At 32.2% G+C, this 27,166-nt stretch overlaps 1 protein-coding gene across 2 annotated transcripts; it reads left to right on the forward strand.

Annotated features, from left to right (window-relative positions):
* Positions 1-10,497: 10,497 nt before the first annotated feature.
* Positions 10,498-26,622, forward strand: Pou1f1 (POU class 1 homeobox 1). 2 transcript variants are annotated; one of them, XM_005334171.3, is made up of 6 exons: positions 10,498-10,639; positions 13,761-13,910; positions 21,954-22,178; positions 24,457-24,621; positions 25,393-25,453; positions 26,305-26,622. In XM_005334171.3, exons 1-6 carry the CDS (start codon positions 10,498-10,500, stop codon positions 26,513-26,515), a joined length of 954 nt encoding a protein of 317 aa, XP_005334228.1. In that variant the 3' UTR covers positions 26,516-26,622. The 2 variants fall into 2 exon arrangements, with proteins under 2 accessions (XP_005334228.1, XP_005334229.1); XM_005334172.2 differs by having other exon boundaries at positions 13,839-13,910.
* Positions 26,623-27,166: the final 544 nt, after the last annotated feature.

Raw genomic sequence — 27,166 nt, forward strand, 5'->3', positions numbered from 1 at the left:
TTCCATTATGTATACATGCCACATTTTTTTTATCCATTCATCTACTGAAGGGCATCTAGGTTAGTTCCACAATTTAGTTATTGTGAATTGCACCGCTATAAACATTGATGTGGCCGTGTCCCTGTAGTATGCTGTTTTTAAGTCCTTTGGGTATAGACTGAGGAGAAGGATAGTTGGGTCAAATGGTATGTCTCGGTATAGATCCTTTGGGATCTTTCCTGGTTGGCCTTTCTTATATCCATACTTTATACATTTTACTCAGTTTCAAAATTTTTCAAACACTAATTCTTAAAATACTTTTTGAACTCCATCTCTCAACTCCCTTCTGGCACACAAATGACAATAATGTTAGAACTTTTGTTATAGTCTCCAAGTTAGTGAGGTTTAATTCTCTTTTTTTGTTTGCTTTCTTTTGCTTATACTGTATAATTGTATTGTTCTGCCTTCAAGTTCACCATTCTTTCTTCTATCCTCTCAATTCTGCTGAATATGTCCACTGAGATTTTGTATTTCAGTTCTTCTGAAATATCTTTTATTTCTAAAATATTCACTTGGTTCATTGTGTCTTCTGTTTGCTGATACTTTCTACTTTTCATTTGTTTCTAGTGTTTTTGTAAGTGTTTTTATTATGTTGCTTTACAATCATCGGGAAAATTCCAACATCTTTGTCACCTTGGTGTTGATACCTCTGGACTGTCCTTTCTCATTCATGTTGAAATTTTCCAGGTTTATGATAATAAGTAATTTTTAAAATCCTATCCTAAATATTTTGGGGACTGTATTATGAGATTTTTTGAATCTTATTTAATTTTTTTTGCTTGTTTGTTTGTTTTAATAGTCTTCCTCTGCTGATACTGTGCTAACGGGGAAGGAGGCCATGGCCTGATTGATGTCAAGTGTGCTTAGAGGTCCAGGTTTCCATTTGGCCATTTTTGACACTCAAGTAGAGCACCTCACTGCTGGTCGATGACAGTAAGTTTGGGCTCCTACTGGGCTCCACTGATATACTTTGGCAGGGAGTGGGAAGGGTGCTTCAGTTTCGCTTTCCATGTGGCCTCCACTAACACCAAGGTAAATGGAGGGCCATCTTACTGAGGTAAAGTAGGTGAAAATCCTATCTCCCACTAGGCCTCTTCTGACACATCCCCTGGGTGGGGACAGTGGTCCTTGTAAACAACTTTTCTGTCTTGTTAGGCTGCCCTTTACCAGGTCCTTTGGTTAAAGCAGAATTTTCTTGGAGCTTGTTTTATCTGCACCCATTGTTGTAACTGGGGTACCAGCTTCTCCAGCACTAAGCCTTAGATATATAAAAAACAAAACAACAAAAACATGCAGGAAACTTGCAGGGAATAAGCAGGAAACCATTCAACCAACAAGGAGGGAACTCACTCCCCTATTTTCCCTGAGGTCCTCAGGTTCTTAGATAGTCTCCCCCGGCCCCCTATTTCATTGTCTTATTTTGTTTGTACTAGTGGTACTTAGTGAAAGGAGTAGGTACAGTCATGCCTACTCTGCCCTATTGTGGAAACAGAAATCCAAACTGGCATTTTTATCATTATGAAATGCCCAACTTTATTCTGCTAATGCTCCTTAACTTGAAGAATACATGTCCTGACATTGACATAGCCACAGAATCTAACTTGTTTTTCTTAGAACATTGAAAATTTTATTCTTTTGTGACTATTTAGAAGCATTTTTTTAAGTCCAAGTGTTTCCTTTGTATTTTGCTTTCTTATTTGTACATTTCACTTGATTTTAAAATCTTTTGTTTTAGCTGACATATACAATTCCACTACATAGTGCTCTGGATTTGTATTCCAGTGTTTTATTCAATAACTTTTTTTTTCCTGCTGCTTTTAAAGATAACTTCGTCAAAAACTAAATGCTCACTATAGGCTTGTAGACATTATTTTGAAATTATTAGTAGAATTTTATAATTTTTGTAAATATAGAATGTTAACAACTAACTTTATTTGAAACAAACTTCATTATAGTGTTTTTAGGTTAAAATCTTGCCTACTGTGTCTTATGTTTCAAAGTTTTACAAGTGACCTTTAATGGATGCTGGACATTGATTTGAATATGTTGATGAAATCACTTGGCTTACAAGATATTTGATAGAAAAATGAAACCTTAAACTACCAACTCTGTTTGAACAGATGATGTTTTTCTGCCTAATGCATCAATATTCATTAAACAGAAGTATGTGCCCAAAGTTCAGGTATGAATAAAAATGAAATGGATTTTCTGAGTGCTTACATGTTAATCTCCTTTTGGTCATCGTTTCTCAACACTATTATGATTTGCCCTCTGTTCTTCAATACAAAAGAAGCAATTAAAATATTACAAAGTCCCCATGAACCCTAAAGAACTTTTGTTCTCATTACTAGTCATTTTTAAACTAGAATTCTGTAGTTGGCTTTACAAACTTGCGTCATTGACTAATTCTAGGAACTCATTCTACTCCTCCTACTTCATCATTCTTATCTTCTTAATTTTTCTCTCTAAATTATGGATATCAAGTATAAATAAAATAGGTACTAGGAAGAATCATTTAAGAAAATAAAGACATAATTATTTATATTATTTTACCTTGTGCTTTCCTATACTTTTATGTGTATCACATGTGAAATATGATCAATGTTCCCTCTTGCATAATAAGTCCTGTTTCTGTCCTACCTAACAGAGTCACTAAGTTTTCTAAGGGTCTTTTAAACTCACAGCCTATTCTCAGTCCTCTGCAGTCTCTCCAATCCCCTTCTCCTAGCCACCTCTGCTCTTCCTTCTTCTGTTTTTTCCTCAATCACTCCAATGTGTTTAATCCCTCGAACGTCTGTAGAGTCAAAGTAAGACTCATAAGAAAAGTAAGGTACCTGTTATTTCACTGTGTTCTGTTAGTAAAGACAGGAGCTTAATAAGGGGGAATGCATTTTACAAAATAATTGTCACGCTTTTATATTCTATAAACATTATCAATATTTTTAATCATTCATTATGTACAACTTCTGAATCACTGAATCAGTAACTCATTAGAAAATAATTGTCGTAAACAGTATAACGTATAATGTCTTTTAAAATGATCTTACTTCAGAGAGTGAAGTAACTAGATGATCCTGATCAGATTCAATTTTGTATTTTGTCATCTTACTCTATAAAAACACACTTTTTAATGCTCACCTATCTGTATTATCCTAAGCATTTCAATAACACTGGCTTTATTTATTTTATGCATTTAATTGTATTCTATACAAAACTTTCAGGTAGCTTAACTGTCTTACCTAGATTAAATACTTATCATCATTTAAAATTCAGAATTTAGCTAGCCCAGTTTTTTAAAATTCTGTCAAGGCACTCTGTTTCCACCCGACATGTTCTCTGAGAACCGTGGGAAAAACAGTTTGAGCCCCAGAGATGGTTCATTCCTGCAATGTACAGCAGAGCGGTTTTCATTTGCAGAATCAATCTAGTACCAGGCAGGTGTCTGTGTGAGAGAAATTCTAGTTTTATTTACCTTTTATTCAATCCTTCAATTTTTCTTAATTAAATGTCCAGGCTTTTGTCAAGAGTAATGTAATTATATTCGTTTTATTCAGAACTCCAATATCTAGACAGAAATTAATCTCATACACACACATATACCTATGTACACACACACATATACATATGTATTTCATTGCTATTAGATGGGGCATTAGGAAGCATTTTCTTACAAATTATCCCAATCTGCTCTCTCCATTTACCCCTGCATAGATAAAATACATTCAACTTACTCAGTAGAAGACATAAAGAGTTAATTTGAGTTTACTTCTACCGCTTTGTTCAGTTTCTGCGCTGAAATAATTCTCCTACACAGAGAGATTAAGATTTTCATTTTAAATATAAATCAGAATATTTGGATTTTTCTATAACAGTTACAAAAAATAAGAATATTGCTTTGTAACCAAAGAAACAAAAATTATAAATTTACATTTTAGTAATCTAACAATGTTTTGAAAATATGCAAAAGAGATTAGCATATCACTTGAAGACCACTAAAATTACATTAATTTAAGTAACATTCGACTGAATAATGTATTTCAAGGCAGTTTACTAAAATGAGGAACAAATAGATGTTCAATAAACAAACACTAAATGAATCTGGTTTGGGATTCAGAAAAAATGTCTTATTATGGAAAAAAATTATTTTTTAACAATTGGTTATTGAAAATACATACCAGGCATAGTCCTCAGCAATATTTTAAAATGTATCCTGTGGTATTTTTTTTCAATAATTCAATTATGCTGCCATTAACTTCTCCCACATCTATCAAACGATTAACTTTTTTTCTATTTGAATTATAAATTGAGTAAGATTTACCTACATCTCTTTTCCTTAGTGATTCAAAATAATAGTGATTTATGATAGTTTATTTTTACATCTTTTACACAACAGTATGAATAGAAACTTATAAATACTTCATCTACCCACAAGATTCCTACATGAGAACAAAAAGAAGGAACGGGAATAAATTGTACATTTAAGCATGATAGTAAATACATACACACACACACACACACACACACACACGCACGCACGCACAGAGAGAGAGAAGGATAACTAGAAATGGTGTGGACTATTATTTTAGGATAGATAGTCCAATCATAGAACATGGTAAGAATATATCTTTTAAATGCCCTTCTTGTTCTTCACCATGATTTGACTTTGTAATAAGTCTTTTTAACCTTCATTTTCATGAATTTTTAATCAAATGCTGTGAATTATACAAAAATTTCTGAATATCTCTTCCACCTCAACAATACTGATAGATTGATGAATTTTTCTTAACATAGCCCAGACCCCCTCCAAAAACACAACAAAACACTGGGGCAATCCCAAATAATCAGATGTATCCTTTGATCTCCATCAGAGGAAATGAAACACCTTTCTTCCTCCCACTTCGCACCCGTTTACCTTGTTCCCTTCTAAAATCCCTATATTAGATGATCTTGTATCATGTACTAAGCCATAGCCAGATGATTATAATTAAATAATCTCATTGAAGTAACTAAGACAACATTCTCCTTCTTTCATCTTTAGAGACACCTGAAAGAAAAAAGAAGATAGGCTCACTCAGTACAATATCAATTAATTTGCTGTGTTCTGCATTCATTTCTTGTTACACCACATGATATCCTTGTGTCACCCAGTAAGGAGCTAATCATTTCCCCCTTTACATCATGAGTTTAAGGAATGAAAAAGTCTTCTCATTCAATCTCAATAGTAAACATATCTCTTTTGAAAGATTTATACACTCTGAAATGTACCTCTTTGCATCACCTATTAATGCTATGTAATGAAACTCAGAGCAAAGAGGTTTTCCAATTTAATTAACCCAAGCACAGCAGTATATTGTTTGGAAAAGACTGAATCTATTTAAGTGAGTGAGGCAAATGATAAATCCACCCATGAGTTATAGTACAACAGGAATATGGTCCTTATGGGTAAGCATCATTCCTAAGTCAGTGTCTCACCTTGACATTTATTTTCCGAAAATTACAAGCTTACCCTTTGGACAGCGTTATGAGAGCATTCATCTTCAGCAAGGTTGCAAGCCTTTGACATAATGTCTGCCTTGGGCAATAAAGAACTTTAATTTCTGGGCATGAAAAAATCTATGCAAGAATGAACTGCATAATGTGAACATTCATTGCTGTGTTCACAATCAATAAACAGCCAAACATGGCATGCATGAATGATATGTGCTGAATAACGTGTGCTTCCAGTGTGACAACATCCCTTTTCAAACCATATGGCTGTATAATCTTTTCTTTAAAAAACTGCTTTGAGTAAAATTCATCATCTTTTCAAAAGTTATGAGTTGTGGGAATACTACATTTTATTGCTACTTAGACTAACTGAATAAATTAATTTAGATTCATCTTCACTTTCTTATTCACATGGGAGTTCTTCATCTTAATCCCTTTCTCTTTATCAATTTCTAATATTTAAAATATCTATAGCTTGAATTAGTTCAAAGTGATTTGAATGCAAGTTGGCAGCAAAAGAATTACCATCATTGATTGAGTATATTATATCATAGTATTAAGTTATTTGGTTTGCCTCATAATTGCTCCACAAGAAATAATGCCCATGCCACTTAGGTAGTATAGCTTTGTACCAACCCAGATTACAGAGAAATGTGGTATTACTTGCTCATAATTCCATAGATATAAAGGTGTAATAAATTGAGACAGTTGGACTCCAGAACCAGCTGATGTGCTGAGCATGTTATACTGCTCTGAATAATAAAAAAAAATTAGAAAACATAAATATGAAAAAGACCCTTATTTCTACTACCTATAAATAAATAGACTTGGATATTATTACATAATAGCATTTTCTAGAGCTTATATATTTCTTAAAGTGAGATTATTCTTTCAAACCTAAGTGTATTTCAAAAAAATGATCATCTTCTTAGTTTAAAAAGAGCTACAGTAATTGAATTAGGTTAACAAACACACCAAAAACAAATAATTTCCTTGTATTTATTCCTTTATTAACTTAATTTGAAGTAGTCTTTATTTTTATCTAATATTTTTAATTTAGCTATATTTTTCATTAATATTTAAACATTTATAAAGGAACTCTAGAAACATAATGAATATATTAGCCTAAAATGTCAAGAGGAATTTTGTAAGACTCAAAATTATGAAAGTGAAAAAAAAGTAAATAAGCCTTTGGATAAAGAAGAATTTTATAATTTAAAATCATTAAAAAATACAGAAATAAAAAGATCAACATGTTTATATTTTACATAAAATATTGTGGATGTTGGGAGGGGTTGTAACTTAGTGGTACAGCACTTGCCTAGGATGTGTGAGGCACTGGGTTTTATTCTCAGCACCACATATAAATAAAATAAAGGTTCATTGACAGCTAAAAAAATATTTAAAAAAATATTGTGGATGTTAAGGTCTAGCACAACTTTAAAAGACAAAAAATTAGAAATTTTTAATAATAAATTGAAAACAATGAAAATTAATATTTTTAGTATATTTCAAAGTATACAAATGGTAATAAAACTGTGAATGTCATTAAACAAAATGGCAAAATGTGGAACTAATTATCAATCTGATAAATATAAATAAAATGAAATGATAGCATATTAGCAATCCAAAAATCAGAATAAAGCTATAAAATTCCATGGTCCTATCAAACTGATAAAGCATCACTACCTAGTCTTTACTACTGACATTAAGAGTGTAAAATAATTCATAATTCTACTAATGGTGCTAGCATATGATCATATAACAGCATCATTTCTATTTTAACTGTCCTCCCCAACTATAACCTATCCCTTTATCTACAAATACCTACGTGCATTCAGGGCAAACCCATTCATTCCTAAGCATGGACCAATAGAAACCAAGCTTGTGCTTCTGTATACATCAAATAGCCACACCCAAAAAGAATACTTCTGTTATAATGTAGATAAAGAAGCTGCAAGATTATCCCTTTGCCTACTTGAAAGTTTAAGATGATGCATGAGGTGGCTATGGAGTAAACATCAGCCTAGGCTACTCTGCAGAGAGTAAGAAAATTGAGAGACAGAATAAAAGAAAATAGAAAAGGCGAACATCTGTGCCAAATGGCTTCCCATTTTCTCCTCAGTCTTTTCCTGTGGCCTGATTCTAGAAAATTCCCTTGTTCCCTGATAATATGCAATGTGTTTTGCCCAATTTGTTCATAATATTTGAAAACAAAATCATAAGAGAACAAATTATTTTAAAAATGATAAAAGTTTGTAAAACACGCTGTCTACCCCTACATCTCAAAATCAATCTTTAAAGGGAGCATGCAAAAAAATCCTATGTTATATCATAAAAATACATCATTAAAATATTTTGGATGGAAATGTTAATTACATTCTTGTTTACAAAAGTAAAAAAAATAAAATAACACAAATACCAAAAATAAGTGAAAAAAATTTTTTTTCAGGTTTTTTGTTTTATCTTAATTTATTTAACTGTGTACCCCCATTTAAGAGCATACAATTCTAATTTTAATGAAAAAAAATTAATTGCTACTTATATACAATTCAATATTATATGAGTATTAAAATTGCTTACAAGACTTGTAATAAAATTGGTAAATAAATATCTTATGATATTGGGAAGATTATAATGGAAATATCTGTTTCTTAGCTTGAGAGCATTTTAACTCTATCATTGAAGTTTGCATTTCATAGACAGGTGTTTAATTTTTTTTTTTCAGTACTAGAAATTAAACCCAGGACCTTGCACATGCTAGATGCTAAGCCCACTATCCCTGAGCCACAACCCCAGCTCTTTGAGGCAAGGTCAGCCAGGTTGCCCTGGCTGGACTTGAATTTGTGATCCTCTAGCTTCAGCCTTCATAGTAGCTGGGATTATAGGTGGTTGCCAAAATGCCTATCTTAAACTTTTTAAATTACTTTATTAAAGCAAGACTGTCTAATATTGCAATTTCATAATTTAATTATTGTGATAAATTACTAGGAAATTTTTTATTATTTGCTAGTCAGATTTGATGGTATTCCATTATTACTTTATTGATATAATTTACAAAAATATTCCCATGATGTTTGTAAAATACTAGTAAAATTATTAAGGGTGATTGTCAAATTGTGATCACCATAAATATCATATAGCTTAATCTTTTCATTAAGTTATTCTCAATAAAGTTATTTGCATTTAGTTTCTTAGCATACTAATTTTATAAACATACTGGAAGACCATGTTTTTATATACTTAAGTCTGAAAATTACTAAAGTTCTGCAAAAGTATAATAAATGCTTTTGGCTATATAAATCTTCATCTCATTAGAGCAGATTAATAGGGATTATTATAATTATTATAAAAGAGCAGATTAATACAGAATGGAAAAATATATCTTTTTAGAATAGTATTTTTAGTCAATATCTAATGATTTAGGCAATCTTTAACAAATTTTCCTACAAACTATCAATTGGTTACTAACTAATTTTTCTAGTTTTTAGAAGCTGTATTCTTTTCAATATTAATGTTAAACTTAACCTAAAGCAACCAATTCTAACTTATCTTGAAATATTCCATAATAAAAAACTTCAGAGTCTAATGAAGCATGACCTTCACATCAGTAATGTCTAATGTCTATCAGATAACTCTATTTTATCCTAGCATATATACTCTAAATAATATTGCATTTACTCAGTTATAGATAGAAATCATGATCATTAAAAATCTTGACACTTATATTTATCTTTGAATCAACTGGTTTTGGTATTTGTATTTTTTTCATTCCCATATAATGTCAATATATTCGGTGTGAGAAGTCTGCATTCAATGCTACCATGGTCACTCCAGGCTCTGGCCCAGACTTCAGACCCTGGCACAGTCTGGCTTAATGAGGTTGATATGACACATAACCCACAGAAGTGCTGTGAGATTTGCTTGACATAGCTATAGAAAGAATCCTTGAATACTGTCAGCATTCTAGTTAAAACTTAGTAAATGTTAGTGGTTGATGAGTAAATTGAAATCAAGGAAAAGATGTGGACACTCATGTTTGTCTTCTCTGTACATTACTACATTTTATTCCTTTTTTTCCATTTTCCACTTAAGTATAGTATCAATTTAATTACTTGTCACAGTTTTTAAAAATGCGCATAGTTGGGCTGGGGATGTGGTTCAAGCGGTAGCGCGTTGGCCTGGCATGCATGGGGCTCTGGGTTCAATACTCAGCACCACATAAAAATAAAAAAATAAAGATGTTGTGTCCACTGAAAACTAAAAAAAAATAAATATTAAAAAATTATCTCTCTCTCTCTCTCTCTCTCTCTCTCTCTTCAAAAAAAATGTGCATTGCTGTGTTTAAATTAGTAACAACCAACATATTCATTCTCATATTTAGTTGCATCTGCTTTTCTCAGCAATTGTTCTCCAATAACACTTAAATATTCAAATTCTTAACATTACATAGTATGTATTTCTCTTGTTTCACGTTATTTTTCAGGTTCAATGATAATTTAGCCAAAAAGGGGGAAAATGTATAAATTTGTAATTACGTTTGCTAGTAGCCAAAAGACACCTACTATTTTTCAATTAATTGTAACATGATTTCTTTGAGAGACACTTTTTCAAAGTTCTTGAGTCCTCTCCAAAATATCCAGATTAGTAAAGTTGTCAGAGTTTCAGATTTCTCCCTTCCCCTCAAGCTATCCCCCAGAACCAGCTTCCTTCTTGGGCATAGATATGTTTGGGTAAAAAAGGAAGACAGTTCAGGTTGATAAAGCAATACTCCTGGGAAAAGACTATTAACATGTATAAAGGGATTTCCTTGCAGTATAAATGCTAGCACGCGCCCTCCTGGTGCCTCAGAGCCTTCTTGATGTATATATGCAGGTAGGGAGAATTGAATCAGCCCTTTGATACAGTAATATAGTAAAACTTTCATTTGGGGAGCAGCAGTTCTTCTTATTTTTCTACTCTCTTGTGGGAATGAGTTGCCAATCTTTTACTCCGGCTGATACCTTTATACCTCTGAATTCTGACGCTTCTGCAACTCTGCCTCTGATAATGCATCACAGTGCTGCCGAGTGCCTACCAGTCTCCAACCATGCCACCAATGTGATGTCTACAGGTACTGACTCCTTTGACAGTTTCCATATGGCGAGGCCTAAAATTTGCAGAATGAATGCTTTGACTCTTGCTACTGAATAATCTCTTTGCTTCTTTTATATTTTCCCTTCAATTTCATTTGATTTGTTAAATATTAAACATATTTTAAAAAACAAAATGCCTACAGACTTTTAAATGAAATATTAAGGAAATCATCTAGATTATTATTGATTTTACTACAATAAAGAAAATCTCTTTTAGACATATGAAAGCAGTGGGCAGGATTTTTTTTTAATCTGAAAAATATTTGAGTGGAAACATTTATGTATAACAAAAAAATGAAGTGAGTATTCTAAAATAGTTTAATATTTACTAGGTACTACTTCTTTTTATTAAAGATTTAGTTGGTTTTCAAATCACAGGTGGAACTGTTTAAAAGTCATAAACTTGATAATAAATACAATTGAATAATTTCCAATGCCAACAACAGTAGATTTTAAGGAATAAAGTAATTAAATGTTTTAATAAACATATCTTAAACATAATATAAAATTACTAGAAGTAATATAACATTTATAGTACATTAACTTAGTTAAATTTCTCAAGACTGAGCTCCACAGAGACTATATAAAAAAGCTCTTATGATTTTCTCATCTGTTTTAAATAGAAATTAAACTTGGGAATTTAAATATTTTGTCTCCCCACAATCAGCCAAATACGTATGCTTTCTTACTGCATTAATTCCTTAATTATATGGTAACAAACTGCTTCAAAGTTGATTTATTAATGGATAAAGGTTTGAATAGAGTATATCTCTTCCATTAAGTAGTAATGCACTATTCACTTTTTTTTGTTCTAGATGTAATTTGCCTCACATTTAAAAATAAAATAAAATTTTGTACATCTAGAATCAAAATTTGCATTGATAAATATATGTTCTGTTTTTAAAGATGGAAGGTTTAACTTTCGAAACAAAAACTTTTGAAGAATTTTTAAAAATCTAGAGATTGGATACTTGGACTTTTATAAAATCACTTAATATAGGGTTTTTTTTTCATCTAAAAAGGTTCCTATAATTAAACTAAAAAGACAATATTGAAAGTATCCTCAAACATATTTTTTAAAAATAGAACCAAGTGTTTCATATAATCATTTGTTATATTATTATACATATATTGTTATATACATATAATATTACATATATAGTTACATATACTTTTTTACATATAGTATAAATCAATATAAAAATTGCCATAGTTAATCATATATTTTAAATAATAAATCATTTTACAGATTGGGTATAAGAACAATATATTGCTTCTTTTAACTACTGCTGTATCAAGAAGTTTTAGTGAACATGAAAATGAACTTTAGAATTGAGGTAGTGATCTAGCAAAGAGATCTAATTTTAAGCTCAAAACCCTACTTATTTGTTTGATTTTAGGCACAAGCAGAGATTTTTTTTTTCTTTCTTTCTTTCTTTTTTTTTTTTTTTTAGGAAAGCAATGATTATGCAGAAAGGAAGGAGTATAGGCTTCTCAAGAGTAAGAAGCCTATTTATTTAAGAAACAAATACCAGAGCATTTAGTAAATGAGCTTATTCTTTACCCAACTTCATAAAACCAGAATAAAAAATTATTTAAAAGTTGAAAGTAAAAAAGTTTCATTCCAGCAAAAATGGTTAAAAAACCTTAGACTGTTTTAAATTGATTAATACTTTTTTTGTGAAGTTATATGTATCTAATTGTCTATGAATTGGAAAAAAAACTAGTTTTAATTAGAAAATTTGGGTATTAAATGTGTTTATATTTATTTGTTTGATTACATAGTAAGATTTTGTTGTTATCTTTATATTGCAAAACAACTTCAGTTCTTTTTATGTCAGTTATAAAATGACTTTCAGACATTTAAAAAATTAAAGATTGTTCTATATTTAGACAAAATATATTTTTCTTTATGAATAGTCCTCAAGTCTTTAATCACTAGATTGTATCTTAATATTTATTTTTTCCTATTTGGTACCAGGGATTGAACCCCGGTGTGCTTAACCACTGAGCCAAAGCCCAAGATTTAATTTTTATTTTTTAGACAGGGTATCGCTAAGCCCTTAAGTCCTCTTTAAGTTGCTAAGGTTGGTCTGAAATCGGCTATCCTTATGCCTCAGCCTCCCAAGTTTCTGGGATTTACAGGTGTGTGCCACCATGTCCACAGTCAAAGGGAAAGAGTATGGGCCTTCTGTTTTCAAAGGATCCTAGTCCTATACTATATGATATCTCATTTATTCATAAGATTGGTTTATATTATGATTATGAAAATCTACCACCTTATCCAGAATATAAGGGAAAAGTGAGAAAAATATATAAAGAAACATTGACAGTTTAATATTTGATAGTCCTTGCTCTTTGTCAACTTGATTTATATTTAAAACTTGATAAAATTTCAGTAATTCAAATTTCCATTAAAATACACATTGATTCTATGAAGCAAATATATACAAATAAGATTATGTTTACACAGAGCTTTATGTATATCTTCAATTGACAATGAACTTATTTTCCAATTGACTTTATCATAAAAATGGTTGAATAAATGTGTGCATAGAAAACCTGCATAAATACATCAAATCCATCATACCTTTTCACAGGTTTTGCTGAACACCCTGAAAGCAGGGATATTGTTACAATCGTATGCACTGGCAGGATACTGTCATTTCCTCTTCTGTGAAAGGAAGTTGTTAGGGAAATAAGCAAACCTACAGACTATTCAAGAGTCAATTTCAGTATTTATTCTTACAGAGAAAAATTTCTAGCACAACAATGTTATGAGGCTATTCTTGGTTGTTGTAATGTCTATATTGGATGGAAACTCCCCCAAAAGCCAGGATTTACACTGACCCGTCACCCCTTTGTGGGGTACTTGTAGCTATAGCACAGATCACAGGATAATTAATGAAAGTTATATTTTACTCCAATGCCTTAAGATCTCATTACCAGAAGTGAAGTTTGAGCCCTAATTTTGCCTACTCACTAAAAACTTCTCCCCAGTGAAAAGAAATTATTGGCATATAGCTTTAAGAATGGCATAAATGTGTATCTTTGAAATGAACTGAATGTGTCTTGAATCCTCATACATTTTCTTACCAGTCCCGTCTATTTTGTCTTTGATCCAAACTCCTAAATGTTCGTGCACATATTTCTCTGTGACAACGTTGGGAAATACAGCAACAGGACTTCATTATTCTGTTCCTTCCTGTCATTATGGAAACCAGCCATCAACCTATGGAGTGATGGCAGGTAAGAAAAATTATCTTTGTATATGATATTGAATTGAGGGAAACTGATGAATTCTCTGGTCTTTTGGAAATGGTGACCAGTACATAACATAAAATTCTTCTGATATCTTAACCTTGAAATTTACTGGTAAAATCACCACTTATTGAGATGTTTCCTGATCTTTGATGTCCTCGGAGATCACAGAGGTCATATCTGATTGCTCTATTCTATATACCTATAAACTGTTGTCCTTTTAAACTCTTATGTTTGCCTTGCATTTTTTAATTTGAAAATTAAAAAATCAAACTGCCAATTGACACCTGAGGATATTTCGGGCTTGCCTTCAATAGTTATACAGTAGCATTTACATTTAAATGTAAATTAATTGAAATAAAATAAAATTTAAAATCCAGTTCCCTCAGGTGCCCTAACTACATTTTGGGTGCTCAGTTACCTCATGTGGCTATGGCTGCCATATCAGACATAAGAGATTGGTTGAACATCTCCCTCACCACAGTATTTCTTTTGAACTATTTGGTCCATAAAGATTAATAAGATACTGTCTGAAAGCTGACAGTAATCTTCGAGGACTTTCCTGATAGCTATTTGGGGTTTTGGTCACCCTTTCTGAGATGCCTGGGAGTCTTAACTGAGAATGAAATTAGTTAAGTTACATACTTATCTCCTCTGGATAAGTAAAGTATCACCATTTCAAGCATAATTGCTAATTTACTTAGGCTCATATGAACACATAGATAGCATTTTTAACATTTGAGTATTATACATAGTATTTGGGTTCATTTTGGCAAAATAATATGTGCAAGCAATTTGATTTCAATCTTCATTCGGTGCCCATTGCCTGCTCTCCTCCTTCCTCCATTCTGTCTCCTTTCTTCTATCGATCTTCCTCTCACTCCTTTATTTATTTATTTTTGATTGGAATTTTCTACAAATATGTACAGGTGAAATTCTTCTTGGTACATTTATATTTGTATGTAACACATTATTGTTAAATTCATTCTATATTTTTACCCTTTTCCCTTCTTTCCTCCCTCTCTCCCTCTGGTTCTCCTTCTACTCCACTGATCTTCATAATATCTGATCCCTTCCCTCATCACTCTCCTTCCCTTATTTTGCTAGCTTCCTAATATGAGAGAAAACATTTGACTCTTGATTATTGAATCTGGCTTATTTCACTTAGCATGATTTTTTCCCCATTTCCATCCATTTACCAACAACTGTCATTATTTTATTCTTCTTTATGGTTAAGTAGAACTCCATTGTGTGTATACCATAATTTCTTGATCCATTCATCTGTTGATGGACATCTGGGTTTATTTAATAATTTTTCTATTATGAGTTGTGCTGCTATAAATACTAAAGTGTCTGCATCACTGTTGAGAGCCACAGTTTAGTCAGAATGACACCTGGCATTTTTGCCAAAGGGAATGGTTGAAAGGTGACCCTGCTCTGGGATTAGGGCGATCCTGCTGGGAATAGGGCAGCTCCAAGATTATGGCAGATCCTTCTGGGATTAGGGCGTATCCTGCTGCCTTGGGTGCCTGCTACTTTGGAGTTCCCGTTGAGTTATTTCGGGGTTCTTCGAGAATTGTCGCGTGGAGCCCGGTGGAGGCAGTGTGTTCCCAGGAAGTGTGTGTAGAGGGCCGGTGAGAGTTCAGGGAATAAAGGTTGCTGTTTGAACCTACAAGGCTGTGTGGTGGCTCTGTTATTTTGTGCCCAGCCAGACTGCGGCAATCACTGTAGTATGCCAATTTTAGATCTTTTGGATAAATACTGAGGAATGGGATAGGTGGTTCAAATGGTAGTTCCATTCCTCGGTTTTGAAGAGTCTTCACACTACTTTCTATAGTGGTTGTACTAATTTCCAATCCCACCAGCAATGTATGAGTGTACTTTACCCCACATCCTCATCAGAATTTATTATTGTTCCTTTTAAACTTAGCAATTCTAATTCTGACTGAGAAGAAATCTTAGTGTAGTTTTGACTTGCATTTTTCTGAACCATAGCATAGTTTTTAAGGAAGATAAAAAATCTGGATAAGAGATCTCCTCATGAAAAAACTCATTACTCATTTTAGGGCATGAAGAGATAAAAAATTTTAATTGATTAATACAGGGCACAATTTGTTGTGCACAAATTTTTATTTGTTGTTTATTTTATAAACAAATTGGTTAATCTTCTATGTTTATTTCTATAGCACGAAAAGAACTCTCATCAGTTATATTAAACAAAGACTGTGTGTGTGTGTGTGTGTGTGTGTGAGAGAGAGAGAGAGAGAGAGAGAGAGAGAGAGAGAGATAATACTGAGAAATTTTGGATGAAGGAATCATATATTTAACTTTTAAATATCTTTTAGCTTATGTTTCATTATAATCTAGATAAAATTTGAAATGAAGAAACATCAATTTATGGCTATAATTTTGAAATAAAAAGAAATAATTTAATCCTCTATTCTTGAATTTCTTGAAACATCTCAGCTTAAGACTCAAAAACAGTTAAATCTTTAAAGTATTTCAGAAAAAGATTAGTTTTTTTTATTTTACATTCTGTCATATAACATTTCAAAGAAACTAGCATCCTCACTTTTATGGTAAAATGAAGCCTGATATGATTTCTAATAATTCAGAAATAGGGAAAGCCAAAGATACTCTGTCTTTAAGAACTGACCACTTATGACTCATGTCCTAAGTGAATCAGTGTTCATAGGTGATAAGAACAACCCTCCTCAGGGATGAACTACTTCCCATTATAAAATGGTCAAATCTATGCATTGAGCTACTGCAGTGCAGGTGGACCTCTTTCTTTTGTTATACAATATTTTGATTATGTAGATGGGAAATGACAAGCATATAGTTAGGTGCTGCTGTCTCTTGAAGGAAAGTTCATTGACGGTGATTTCTACAAACCACGGGTTTACCTTTTGTTTCTCTCTTATTCCAGCACAGAAGCAATCCCTGCCCCTTGTTAGAAGACAGCACAAATGAAAAATCAGCCACAGACCAGTAGCCAATAGTCTCTTGCCATAATACCTTCAGCTCCTTAATGATACCTCTTCCCTTCCACCACATCCAAGAGGGCCACTGCTGGCCCAATGGGTTTGCAGCTGGCCTCAGAAACCTAACATCCATACTGTTCCTGGGACTGGAGCCAACAGATTGGGTTCACAATAAAAGTCCACAGGCAGTTCAGGTTTTGTGAGTACAAGTTCACTCAAGCAGACAGTTAACAAACTCTCTTTCACTAATCCCTTCTTCATCACAATTAAAAAGGAAAAGTCCCCTGAGAAAACCTTTTAACCAGATTCAAAACCTGGCTTAGGGGTAACAAGAGCAAAATTGTTAATTTGCAGGTATAATTGCGGCCTTAAAATTATTTTTTTCACTGAATGAAAAACTCGCTATGGCAAGCATACAGTTGTATTTGAATATTTCTGAGAGAGATATCATTAAAATGTGATATGCTTTATAATTTGTCAGAAAGTCTGTATTTTGACATTATACCCACCATTAGCATTTTCTTCATGGCAGATTAAACCTTAAAGAATCTATATTTTCATGCCTTCATTCTCAGAGAAGCAGCACAAATTGAGTCATAAAATACAGGAATTCATAAATAAGAAAAAAAGATATAAAATACATAATAGAAATCTGGTTGTTATTTGAATTTTCTGAAGCATTAGAAGGTGTGAATCAGCTACTTTCTCCCAATCCACAGATGCATCTTATCAACAACAAAGACAGATTGTGTCACATGCTCTGCATGAAAATGAAGCTCCAGAAAGAATTATATTTCAAAGGATGTGAAATTACTATTTTAATTTATTTATTTTATTACCTATACTCTGATGCTTTCATTTGAGCATTTTATTGAATTAGCTCACAGGAAGGGAAGAGCTACAGCTAATACTTTGTTAGTTTAGTATGGGGGATTTTAATCATCAGATGAATCCATTGTACCTCCTCGTTCAGGCACAGGCATAAACAGAATGACTAATTGGGAGCAAAAGCCACACCATTAACTAATTACTAACCTTGTTCAAGTCACATAGCACCTCTGAGCTTCAATCTTTCCATATCTATAAATCTAGCAGCAAAATTTGTACCCGACTCAACCTGCTTTCTGTTTCGATCTCTTCATATATTCTTGTTGCTAAAATTCCTTCTTCTGTTCCTTCACTTCTAACAATTTAGACGATTCAACAATCTACAGTGCAAATAACAGAAAACAAAAATATAAATGCTACTCCAATCTTTTCTAGATTAGCACAGAATGAAATATTAACAAAAATCCTTAACACTGATTCTTGGGTATCTGAGATTGTTTGTGTTTTCCAGCTTCTAAAGCAGAGTTTTGAGATTTAGCTCATTGGGATGTCACTCCTTCCTAGGAATTGAAGCAAATCAGCCTCCTGGCACTGAATATTAACTCTAGCTTAGATATAAGATGCAATGGAGAACCAAGAACTGGTATGATAGTTCTTGTTTTAAAGTTTAATTTTAAGAAGGAAGAAAGAAATATGTTCCGGAATTAACCAAAAGGATGAATATCCATCCTCTTTTGATGAGAAGTGGATAATAAGAGAAAGGATAATTATGAATGAAAATGTCCTCCTCCCGACCTGAATTAATACAAGGAGGACATTTTACATTAATACAAGGCACCCAAAATTACTTCAACCAATGAGATGGGGGAAAAAGTCTACTTTCAAGTCCATCTCTTCATTAAAAAAAAAATTGCTTTTTAAATTTCTTTTGTCCAGTCTGTTCTTTCCTCTCTCCCTCTCACCTCCTTCCATCTCTCCACTCCTCTTTCATTTTGTTTTACCCTAAAGTGTTCCTATGATTGTTCAGAATTATCCACTGTGAGGGAAGGAATAGTTCCAACATCTTTTGCCTCTCAACCAATCACAAAAGGTCTTTCAGTAGCAGTAATGTGAAGTATTTTCCCTTTTAGACTACAAATTGGTGACCTTTTCCTGTCAGGAACCAGACAGTAAATATCTTATGCTCTCTAGACTCTGTTGCAAGTGCTTGATTTTGTCATTGTAGCAGGAGAGCAGTCTCAAGCTACATGGGCATGGCTATGTTTCAATTAAACTTAATTTACAAAAACTGGCAGTGGACCCTGTTGCAAACAGTTGCATTCACCAGTGCAATAAAGGTGAAAAGATCAGAATTGGGATTTATGGTTTGCTTTCAATTTTTATGCATGGGGAAAAAGATGGAATAAATAAAAATATTCAAATACATGTTTTCATGCATTTCTATGGCTAAGTAGTTGCTTCCCTCTCCACCACCACCTTTCTTCTTTTAAGGCACCAAGCCCATAACCTGAGAAGCTGTCAGCTAGTCAAATGTTGCAGAAGAACAATTTGCCCCATGCCATGGTACAGAATCAGTACCTTGCAAGGCAAGCCCTACCTCTGTCCTCCACTACCTGCTTTAAAAGAGTTACCTCTGTCCTTCACCTCTGTCATACAAAATTACATACAGAACAATTCAGAAGGGCTGTGGTGGCTTAATCTTCACAAGACATATTTAGGCTGTGGAGAGGATGAGAATGGGTCCGAGCTATTTAAATGTGTGCTTGTCTAGTACACACTCTCTTTAGATCCTTTATCTAAAGACACAATGTTGCTTTATCAATGTTTCCAAAAATGTTTGTGAGAGATTTGCTATATAAGAATAGCAGATCTTTTACTCTCTTTCTGCTTTCTTCCTCAGTAATCCAGGCTCAAAAAAGATTTGAAAAATTTCTTGCCACATATAACCATACCAATTACTCCCCACTTCCCTTAACTAGAAAAACACATGCTATAAATGGCACTTTGGTTGTACTTGCAACTACTATGCTGAATTGTGTAAGGTTAGTTCTAAGAAAACTGTTAGACTGATAATAATTGTGGAAATTTTTATATAACAGAATAAAAATGTATTGCACATCATATCTTTATTCTTACTTTGGATGCCAAACTGAAGCATAGTATTTCTTATACACATTTCATGGACTTTGTTAAAATTTATTTTCTAAGTGTCCACTTCTTTGCAGTATTTATAATGTATAAACTACTTTTGAATATTCCTGGAAATAGGGATAATACACTTTTTTAATTAATTAATATTTTTGTCAGAAAGCTTTTGCTTAATGTAGCCAAATGTGTTTAAATGCAGGAAAAACCTTTAAAGGAAAGTCATTTAACTTACCTGAGTGCATACAGTTTGGAAAATAACCTAGGTAATTGTCTTGATGTAGTTTATTTGAGTGCTTAGTGGAATTCTGTTCTATTTACTATTGAATAGTTCATTGTGGCACTTGAAAAAAATTATTTAATTTCTTCTTAAATTTCCTAGATTTTAAATTTTGGGGGAAAATACGTATTCTAACTCATTTGTTTGTGTAAGAATGAGGAACATTACCATGAGAAATAAGCCCAAAGTGTTGCATAGAGGATTTGCAGTAGTATATGATTCTGATCTGAAAGACAAATTGAAAATAGTAGTCAAAATTGCTAACACATTCAGACCTTATGGTATGCTTATGTAGAAGATACACAACAATTTAACTGGATAATTTTGGTTTGTAAATACACAGATTTTTCAAGACAAAACTAGTGTCTTCCAAATATTTTTCATACATATGAAGCAACCAAATTTATTTAATATCATTTTATTTAATCTCTCATTTGTATCTTTAATTTTCATTAGGAAATGATATATTCTACTGGATAAGGGTGCACTTTATAATTACATGTTCTCATATAAATAAGTCAACTCTTTGCTTAGTGATAATTTTACTCATTACATACTGATATATTAATCAAAGATTTATTTTTTACATTATTACTCATGTCTGATTTGTGAATATGTTTATGAGTTTATGGATTTTGTAAGGAGCATGAAGCCTTGATATATATTTCCACCATTTTCAAGAACAATTATTGCACATATTTTATAATAATTTGTTTTTAAGTGTTTGTACTCACAAGTTACTCAATACTTCTGTACCAAAATGTCTTGCTTATACATGTCATTTAAAATAAACAGAAATGAAATCTTCATAAAATAGTAATGTACCAATGAAGAAAGATTTTAAAAAGTATGTTGGAACTCATCTTATATGCCATACTGTCACCTATGCTCCTATATGGAGATAGATTCCTTTTTTCCTAATGAGGAATGGAGTTGGACAGCATTTTCTAAAATATCAGAATAGTGTATCATTTTTGTTATCATTTAACAAACTAATCAATAGTTCATCATTTATGAGTGATTACCTTTAATATCTAGAATTGTATCTCCCTTGCCATTTGTTTTTGATTTTCCTTAAATAATCACCAAGAAGTTATTCCATTCTATTACATATTTTCCAGAAAGTTTGTTGACAACTTTTTAATAGAACTTGTAAAATCACCCTTTGTTGGACTGTTCATTCCTAAAATCTACTTAAACATATTAATGTATTTTTTAAGTTCTCATAATTACTTTTACCTGTTTTTGTGTTTTTAAAAATATGATTATTTCCCAATTGAAATTAAACATTTACTAATTCTTTAAAAAGTGCAATTTATTAATATTGTAAAATCAATTTCCCAGTCACAAGAAAATTGTGGCACAGCAGCTAGTTCAAAATGATTGGTACTTCAATTTTACCCAGCACTAAAGATTATTTGTCCAATTAATTAAGAGAACAGAGATACAAACTCAGATTCTCAGGAATAGGTAAGAGAGAGAAGGGCAAAAAATATTGACAATCTTAAACTTCTGAGAGAATTGTAAAATATTTCTATTTTAATTATTTGCAGTCTCTTGCTACTTGCCTTTGACATTATTTCTGTTTTTTGCTGTTCTGGAGAAGGTGAAGATAAATAATTTCATTTCTACTGAGTTACTGTGACTGCTACTTTGGGAGACTGGATGTAAGGTAACCTTGAGGAATTGAGACTGGCCAGGGAAGAATAAGGGGTTCTAACAGGCAAGACCCTGGCTTGTGTAAAAACAAGGGGTAATAACCAATGGCTTGTGCTTTCCTCTGTTTGCTCACAGGTAGTTTAACTCCTTGCCTTTACAAGTTTCCTGATCACACCCTGGGTCATGGGTTTCCTGCCCTCCACCAGCCTCTCTTGGCAGAGGACACCACAGTCGCTGAATTCAAGCAAGAACTCAGGCGGAAGAGCAAACTGGTTGAAGAACCAATAGACATGGATTCTCCAGAAATTCGAGAGCTTGAAAAGTTTGCCAATGAATTTAAAGTGAGGAGAATTAAGTTAGGTATGTGTTAAAAGCAAGGATTGTTAATATGACAATCCTACTCTGTCACTGTGAAATTTCTAATGCTCTGTTCAAAAGTCTAAGACAGTTCTCATCGTACATCTCTACTGCAGATTTCAGTTAGTCAAACTATGAAAATCTACAAAAAAAAAAACATTATTTCCATGTAAATCCTTAATAGCCAAAAAACGTGTTTTTCTTTAATTTGTTTGTTTGGATTTTGTTGTTGTTGTTGTTTGTTTTTTAAGTAAAGGTACTGTTTTAAAACTTATCTAACTCAAGATTAGTTTGGGAGTGCCCTTTTGATCTATATTTTATGTGAACTTTTGAATAGACCATACATTCACATGATTAAAAATTTCTGTTTACCAATGTTGTTAGTTTCTCCTGTATATTTCCAGATATCTTGTGCATATATAAATTAGCACATATTCTTTGATGCAGATTTATTTGGAAGACTTTTGAGTTTTTTAGAGCTTTTTTCCTTGTATGGATCTGTTGACTTCCATTTTATAAAATATACTACAACGTATTCTACAAAACCTCTTCTGGTATAATTTAGGTTTCTTATCATCTGCTGTCAAAAACAATGCCTAACTTTAACAATGCCCAAAGTTCTAACTTTAAATATGCATTTTATACCTATATAAATATATACATAAGAAAAATATATGATTAAAAATTTTAAATGCTGATTAAAAATTTTACTTGTAATAGATCTTTGTTGAACTAGTCTCCACAGAAATTGCACCAAATTTTACTACCACCAATAGTCTGTTTTGCCACCCTCACAATATAAGAAAATAGGTGTTAGGTGTTTTGTTTTGTTTTGTTTTTTTCTTATTTCTTTTTGTTTTGTCTTTAATAGTATATCCTCAGCATCTAGGACAGTGACAAGAATATAAAGTCAATAATGGTTGAAAAATATGCTATTAATCTTATCTTTCAAAACAAATAAGTAAAAATGACATCTCACGGTATTTCCCCCCACCCTTCTGTTTTTACAATGCTGGCGGTGGGGTGGGGGTGGGGGAGGAGTTGTACATGCTAGGCAAGCTCTCTACCACTGAGCTACATCCCCAATCCCTCTCATTTTAGTTTCATTTCAAATTTCTCCTTTGAGTGAGGCGTATTCTTTTACATATTTAATGCTCATTTGTATTTTGTTTTCTGGTGACAGTCTATTCAGAGCTATTGTTCATTTTCTATTGAAAAGTGTTTTTAACATAACAGCTATAACAATTAATTGTCATTAAAATTCATGAAGTAGTTTATTTTAAAAAGTAGAATGAAATGACAGTTTGAACTTGTGAAATGAATCAGAGAATTTTATAATGATACTTATTGATGGCATCATATGTAGTTACTTTGTAGGTATAGGTATATAGCTTTAGGCCCTGAAAATAATATGTAGTTACTAATGTAATAAACACAGCAGTAGAAATCTTTATGACATTCATTTTCAGTCTTCTGTTTGTATTGCTGTGAATGTTTCAAATTACATGTTGATGGTTTATTTTAGCTTGTATTCTAGAAATGTTTGGGATAGTCAATAAGGATCTTTTGCTTGGAGACAGAGCATTACCAAACAATATAATAAATGTGCTTGGATGTATGCATACAATGTATGATCATAACCTCACTATAGACATATTTTTAGGGAAAGTATACATATTTCTTAGTTTTATTTGGTACTTTTCAACAATATAGTTTAATATTTCACTCATGTTTGGAGTTAAAATATCTATGACATATTTTATGCATTATACTTGGTTTTTATCATATATCATCAGATATTTAATAATCATGATAAAAGATAAGAATATTTTTCTTATAAATTATTTATAATACATCCATCCAACTTGACTAAATATTACAAATGGTAGATGTTCCCATATGAATTTTTTAAAATTTTTTTTTAGTCGTAGATGGACACAATATCTTTATCTATTTATTTTTATGCGGTGCTGAGGATGAAACCTAGTGCCTCACACATGCCAGGCAGGCACTCTACCACTGAGTGATAGCCCCAGCCCAGCCCCATATGAAATTTTTTGACTTTTAGAAAAAAAGCAATTCATTAATTAACAAGGAATATTTTTTGAAATACTGGACAATCCTATACTGATCCTTACTAAATAATTCTAAATTGTCAAAAATATATTATTTTTAAAAAGTAATAGTTGGCAAAGAAAGATGCACAAATATTTGTGATAATGAACCAAAACTGATGCTTTCTAAAAAGCTGAAGCTAATGATCTTTATTGCCCTTTCACAGGATACACCCAGACAAACGTTGGGGAAGCCCTGGCAGCTGTGCATGGCTCTGAATTCAGTCAGACAACCATCTGCAGATTTGAAAACCTACAACTCAGTTTTAAAAATGCATGCAAACTAAAAGCAATATTATCAAAATGGCTGGAGGAAGCTGAGCAAGTAGGAGGTACTAAAGCTAAATCCCTGAAGACTGTGCTGAGTTTTAATCTAAAGTATTTACTGCAAGTGGGAGGATTAATGCTAAAGCAAGAGGCTTGAGGTTTTCCTCCCCTTTTCTCTTTGAGAAGAAAAGTAAGCATCTTGTTACATCATAAAAAGAGACAGGAAGGAAGGGAGGAGTAAAGGAAGGAAGGAGGAAAAGAAGGAAAGAAGAAGGGGAAGAACAGTGCAAAGAAAGTATAAAAGTTTATTGAAGACAGAATAAGCTATATAAGGAAAACTCTTAGATAATGTAACATCAGAACGAAGTGGTAAAATATCTGAACACACCCAGATGTTTTACCTCTGTGCTCCACTGACTTAACAGTACATGAATACCTTTACAACCTAAAATTGGTATATGCAGAGCATTTGTACACACCAGTCTTCCAAATAAATAACATAAGGAATTTCTCAATGAGTAATTTAACATTTTTTAACATACTAATGTCAATGCTGGATATAGAGCAAGGTTTGAATATACTTATAGCAATGTTTGAACAAAAGTAAGGTGGGGATATGATTTGCAAAAACATTATATTTGCAAAGTTACTATTTGTTTCAACTTTTTTAAAAAAAATGGAATGTAAAATAAAATGGCAAAGACTGCAAAAATTGAAGACAAAAATGCAAAGTAATTTTATTTTTCATTGCTTCATGAAGAAAATAACAAATCCAAATATGATAGTTATTTTCTTTTAAATTGACTTTGTAATTATCTCTCTCTTCCACATTATAGCTTTGTACAATGAAAAAGTGGGAGCAAATGAAAGGAAAAGGAAACGGAGAACAACTATAAGGTATTCCTTTGCAATATTATTATAGGGAAAAAAAGATATTTTACAAATGGAATCATCATTTTAATATAGACACAACATAACATACATGTAAAATAAATAAAGTTGACTGAAGAAAAAAGATAGATTATAAAACAATTTAAAAACTTAATAGTGAGCAATAGAGAGCTGGTAATTTTTAAGAGTTCATGAAAAATATATATTGTTTGATTCAAAATCATTTTAGTTTCAGAAATTTTGGATAAAAACAAAAACCAAATAATCACTTGTAAGAAAGTTCTAAGAGAACTTTTGTAGAAAATGTACTTGCTCTGATATGACAGTTTCTATCTGACTAAAAATAACAAAACTAGCCATTTCAGTGTATTTCTGTCTTTAAACATTGAATATGACATCTTGCATTTCAACCCCAAAAGTTTGTTTGTTTTTTGTAATTTATGTGGGGCACACATATGGAAAATGACAGAAGACAGGTTTTGCTTCCATTGGTTAGTTGTTCACAAGATATTTTGTTTATTAAAAATAACCCAAACAATTTGGAGAAGGAGGGGGATATTTATAAATGCCTATTGTTCATTTCCTTTTTCAAGATTTTGGTGCCCTCCTGTGGCAATAAATGGAATAAACATAGAAAGGCTGGGACCCTCATTTATTTTTTCCTGTGGCATCAGTAATGCTCTCTGGAATACAATAAACAACTAAATGTTAACAAAATGTATTTTGTATTTATAAGTGTTTAACCTTAGAGTTCTTTTTTCATATCAATATGTAAGAAATTCAACTTGATTTTGTTCTTCCAAAAAATTCACTAAAATCTACATAATCTCACTCTCACCCCTACCGCTCCATCCCAGTATTGCTGCTAAAGATGCTCTGGAGAGACACTTTGGAGAACAGAATAAGCCTTCCTCTCAGGAGATCATGCGGATGGCTGAAGAACTGAATCTTGAGAAAGAAGTAGTAAGAGTTTGGTTTTGCAACCGAAGGCAGAGAGAAAAGAGGGTAAAGACAAGTCTGAATCAAAGTTTATTTTCTGTTTCTAAGGAGCATCTTGAGTGCAGATAAGAGTTCCTATTGTGTGACAGCCATTTTTTCCTTACTATTTTTCATTCTGTTCTCTTTCCCAACAAAAATAGAAATTAGGTACGTGGTTGACTTCAAATTTATTTTATACTTATGCAGTTCTGTGTTTTTTAAAAAATGAATTCAACAATTTAAATTATATTATTTTCTTTAAAATAATTATTCTCAGAAGCTACAATGTACATTGTAAACAAAAGATACTAATAGAAAAAAATGAGACTGCACACACATACAGACATCAGTTTGTATGTTTTTTTGTTTTAGTTTGAAACTTTTATTAAGACAGATTATTAGCTTTGTAATTTTTAATTGGTAATATATGTAAGGAATATGATCAGGGAAGAGCCAGTTAGAAGATTCATTAACATTGATTAATGAATTGGTTCTGCTGATCAGCAGAGATGTCTTAGAATTTTATTACTCCATGTAGGAATAAATTCAATCAGAACTGATGCCTTTGAATCTAATATTTATGGCACAGAGCCCACATAAGTCCTTCAAAAGAGATGTATAGAAACACAATGTAAAACCTTTTGATTTTCCCCAAACATTGGCTTTTTGATGTTCAGCTACAGAAAATACATGGGCTAGGAGTGTTGCTCAGTGGTAGAACACTTGCCTAGCATAACTGGC

Source organism: Ictidomys tridecemlineatus, chromosome 3 (genome assembly GCF_052094955.1).
Source record: "Ictidomys tridecemlineatus isolate mIctTri1 chromosome 3, mIctTri1.hap1, whole genome shotgun sequence".
Taxonomy (NCBI): Eukaryota; Metazoa; Chordata; class Mammalia; order Rodentia; family Sciuridae; genus Ictidomys; species Ictidomys tridecemlineatus.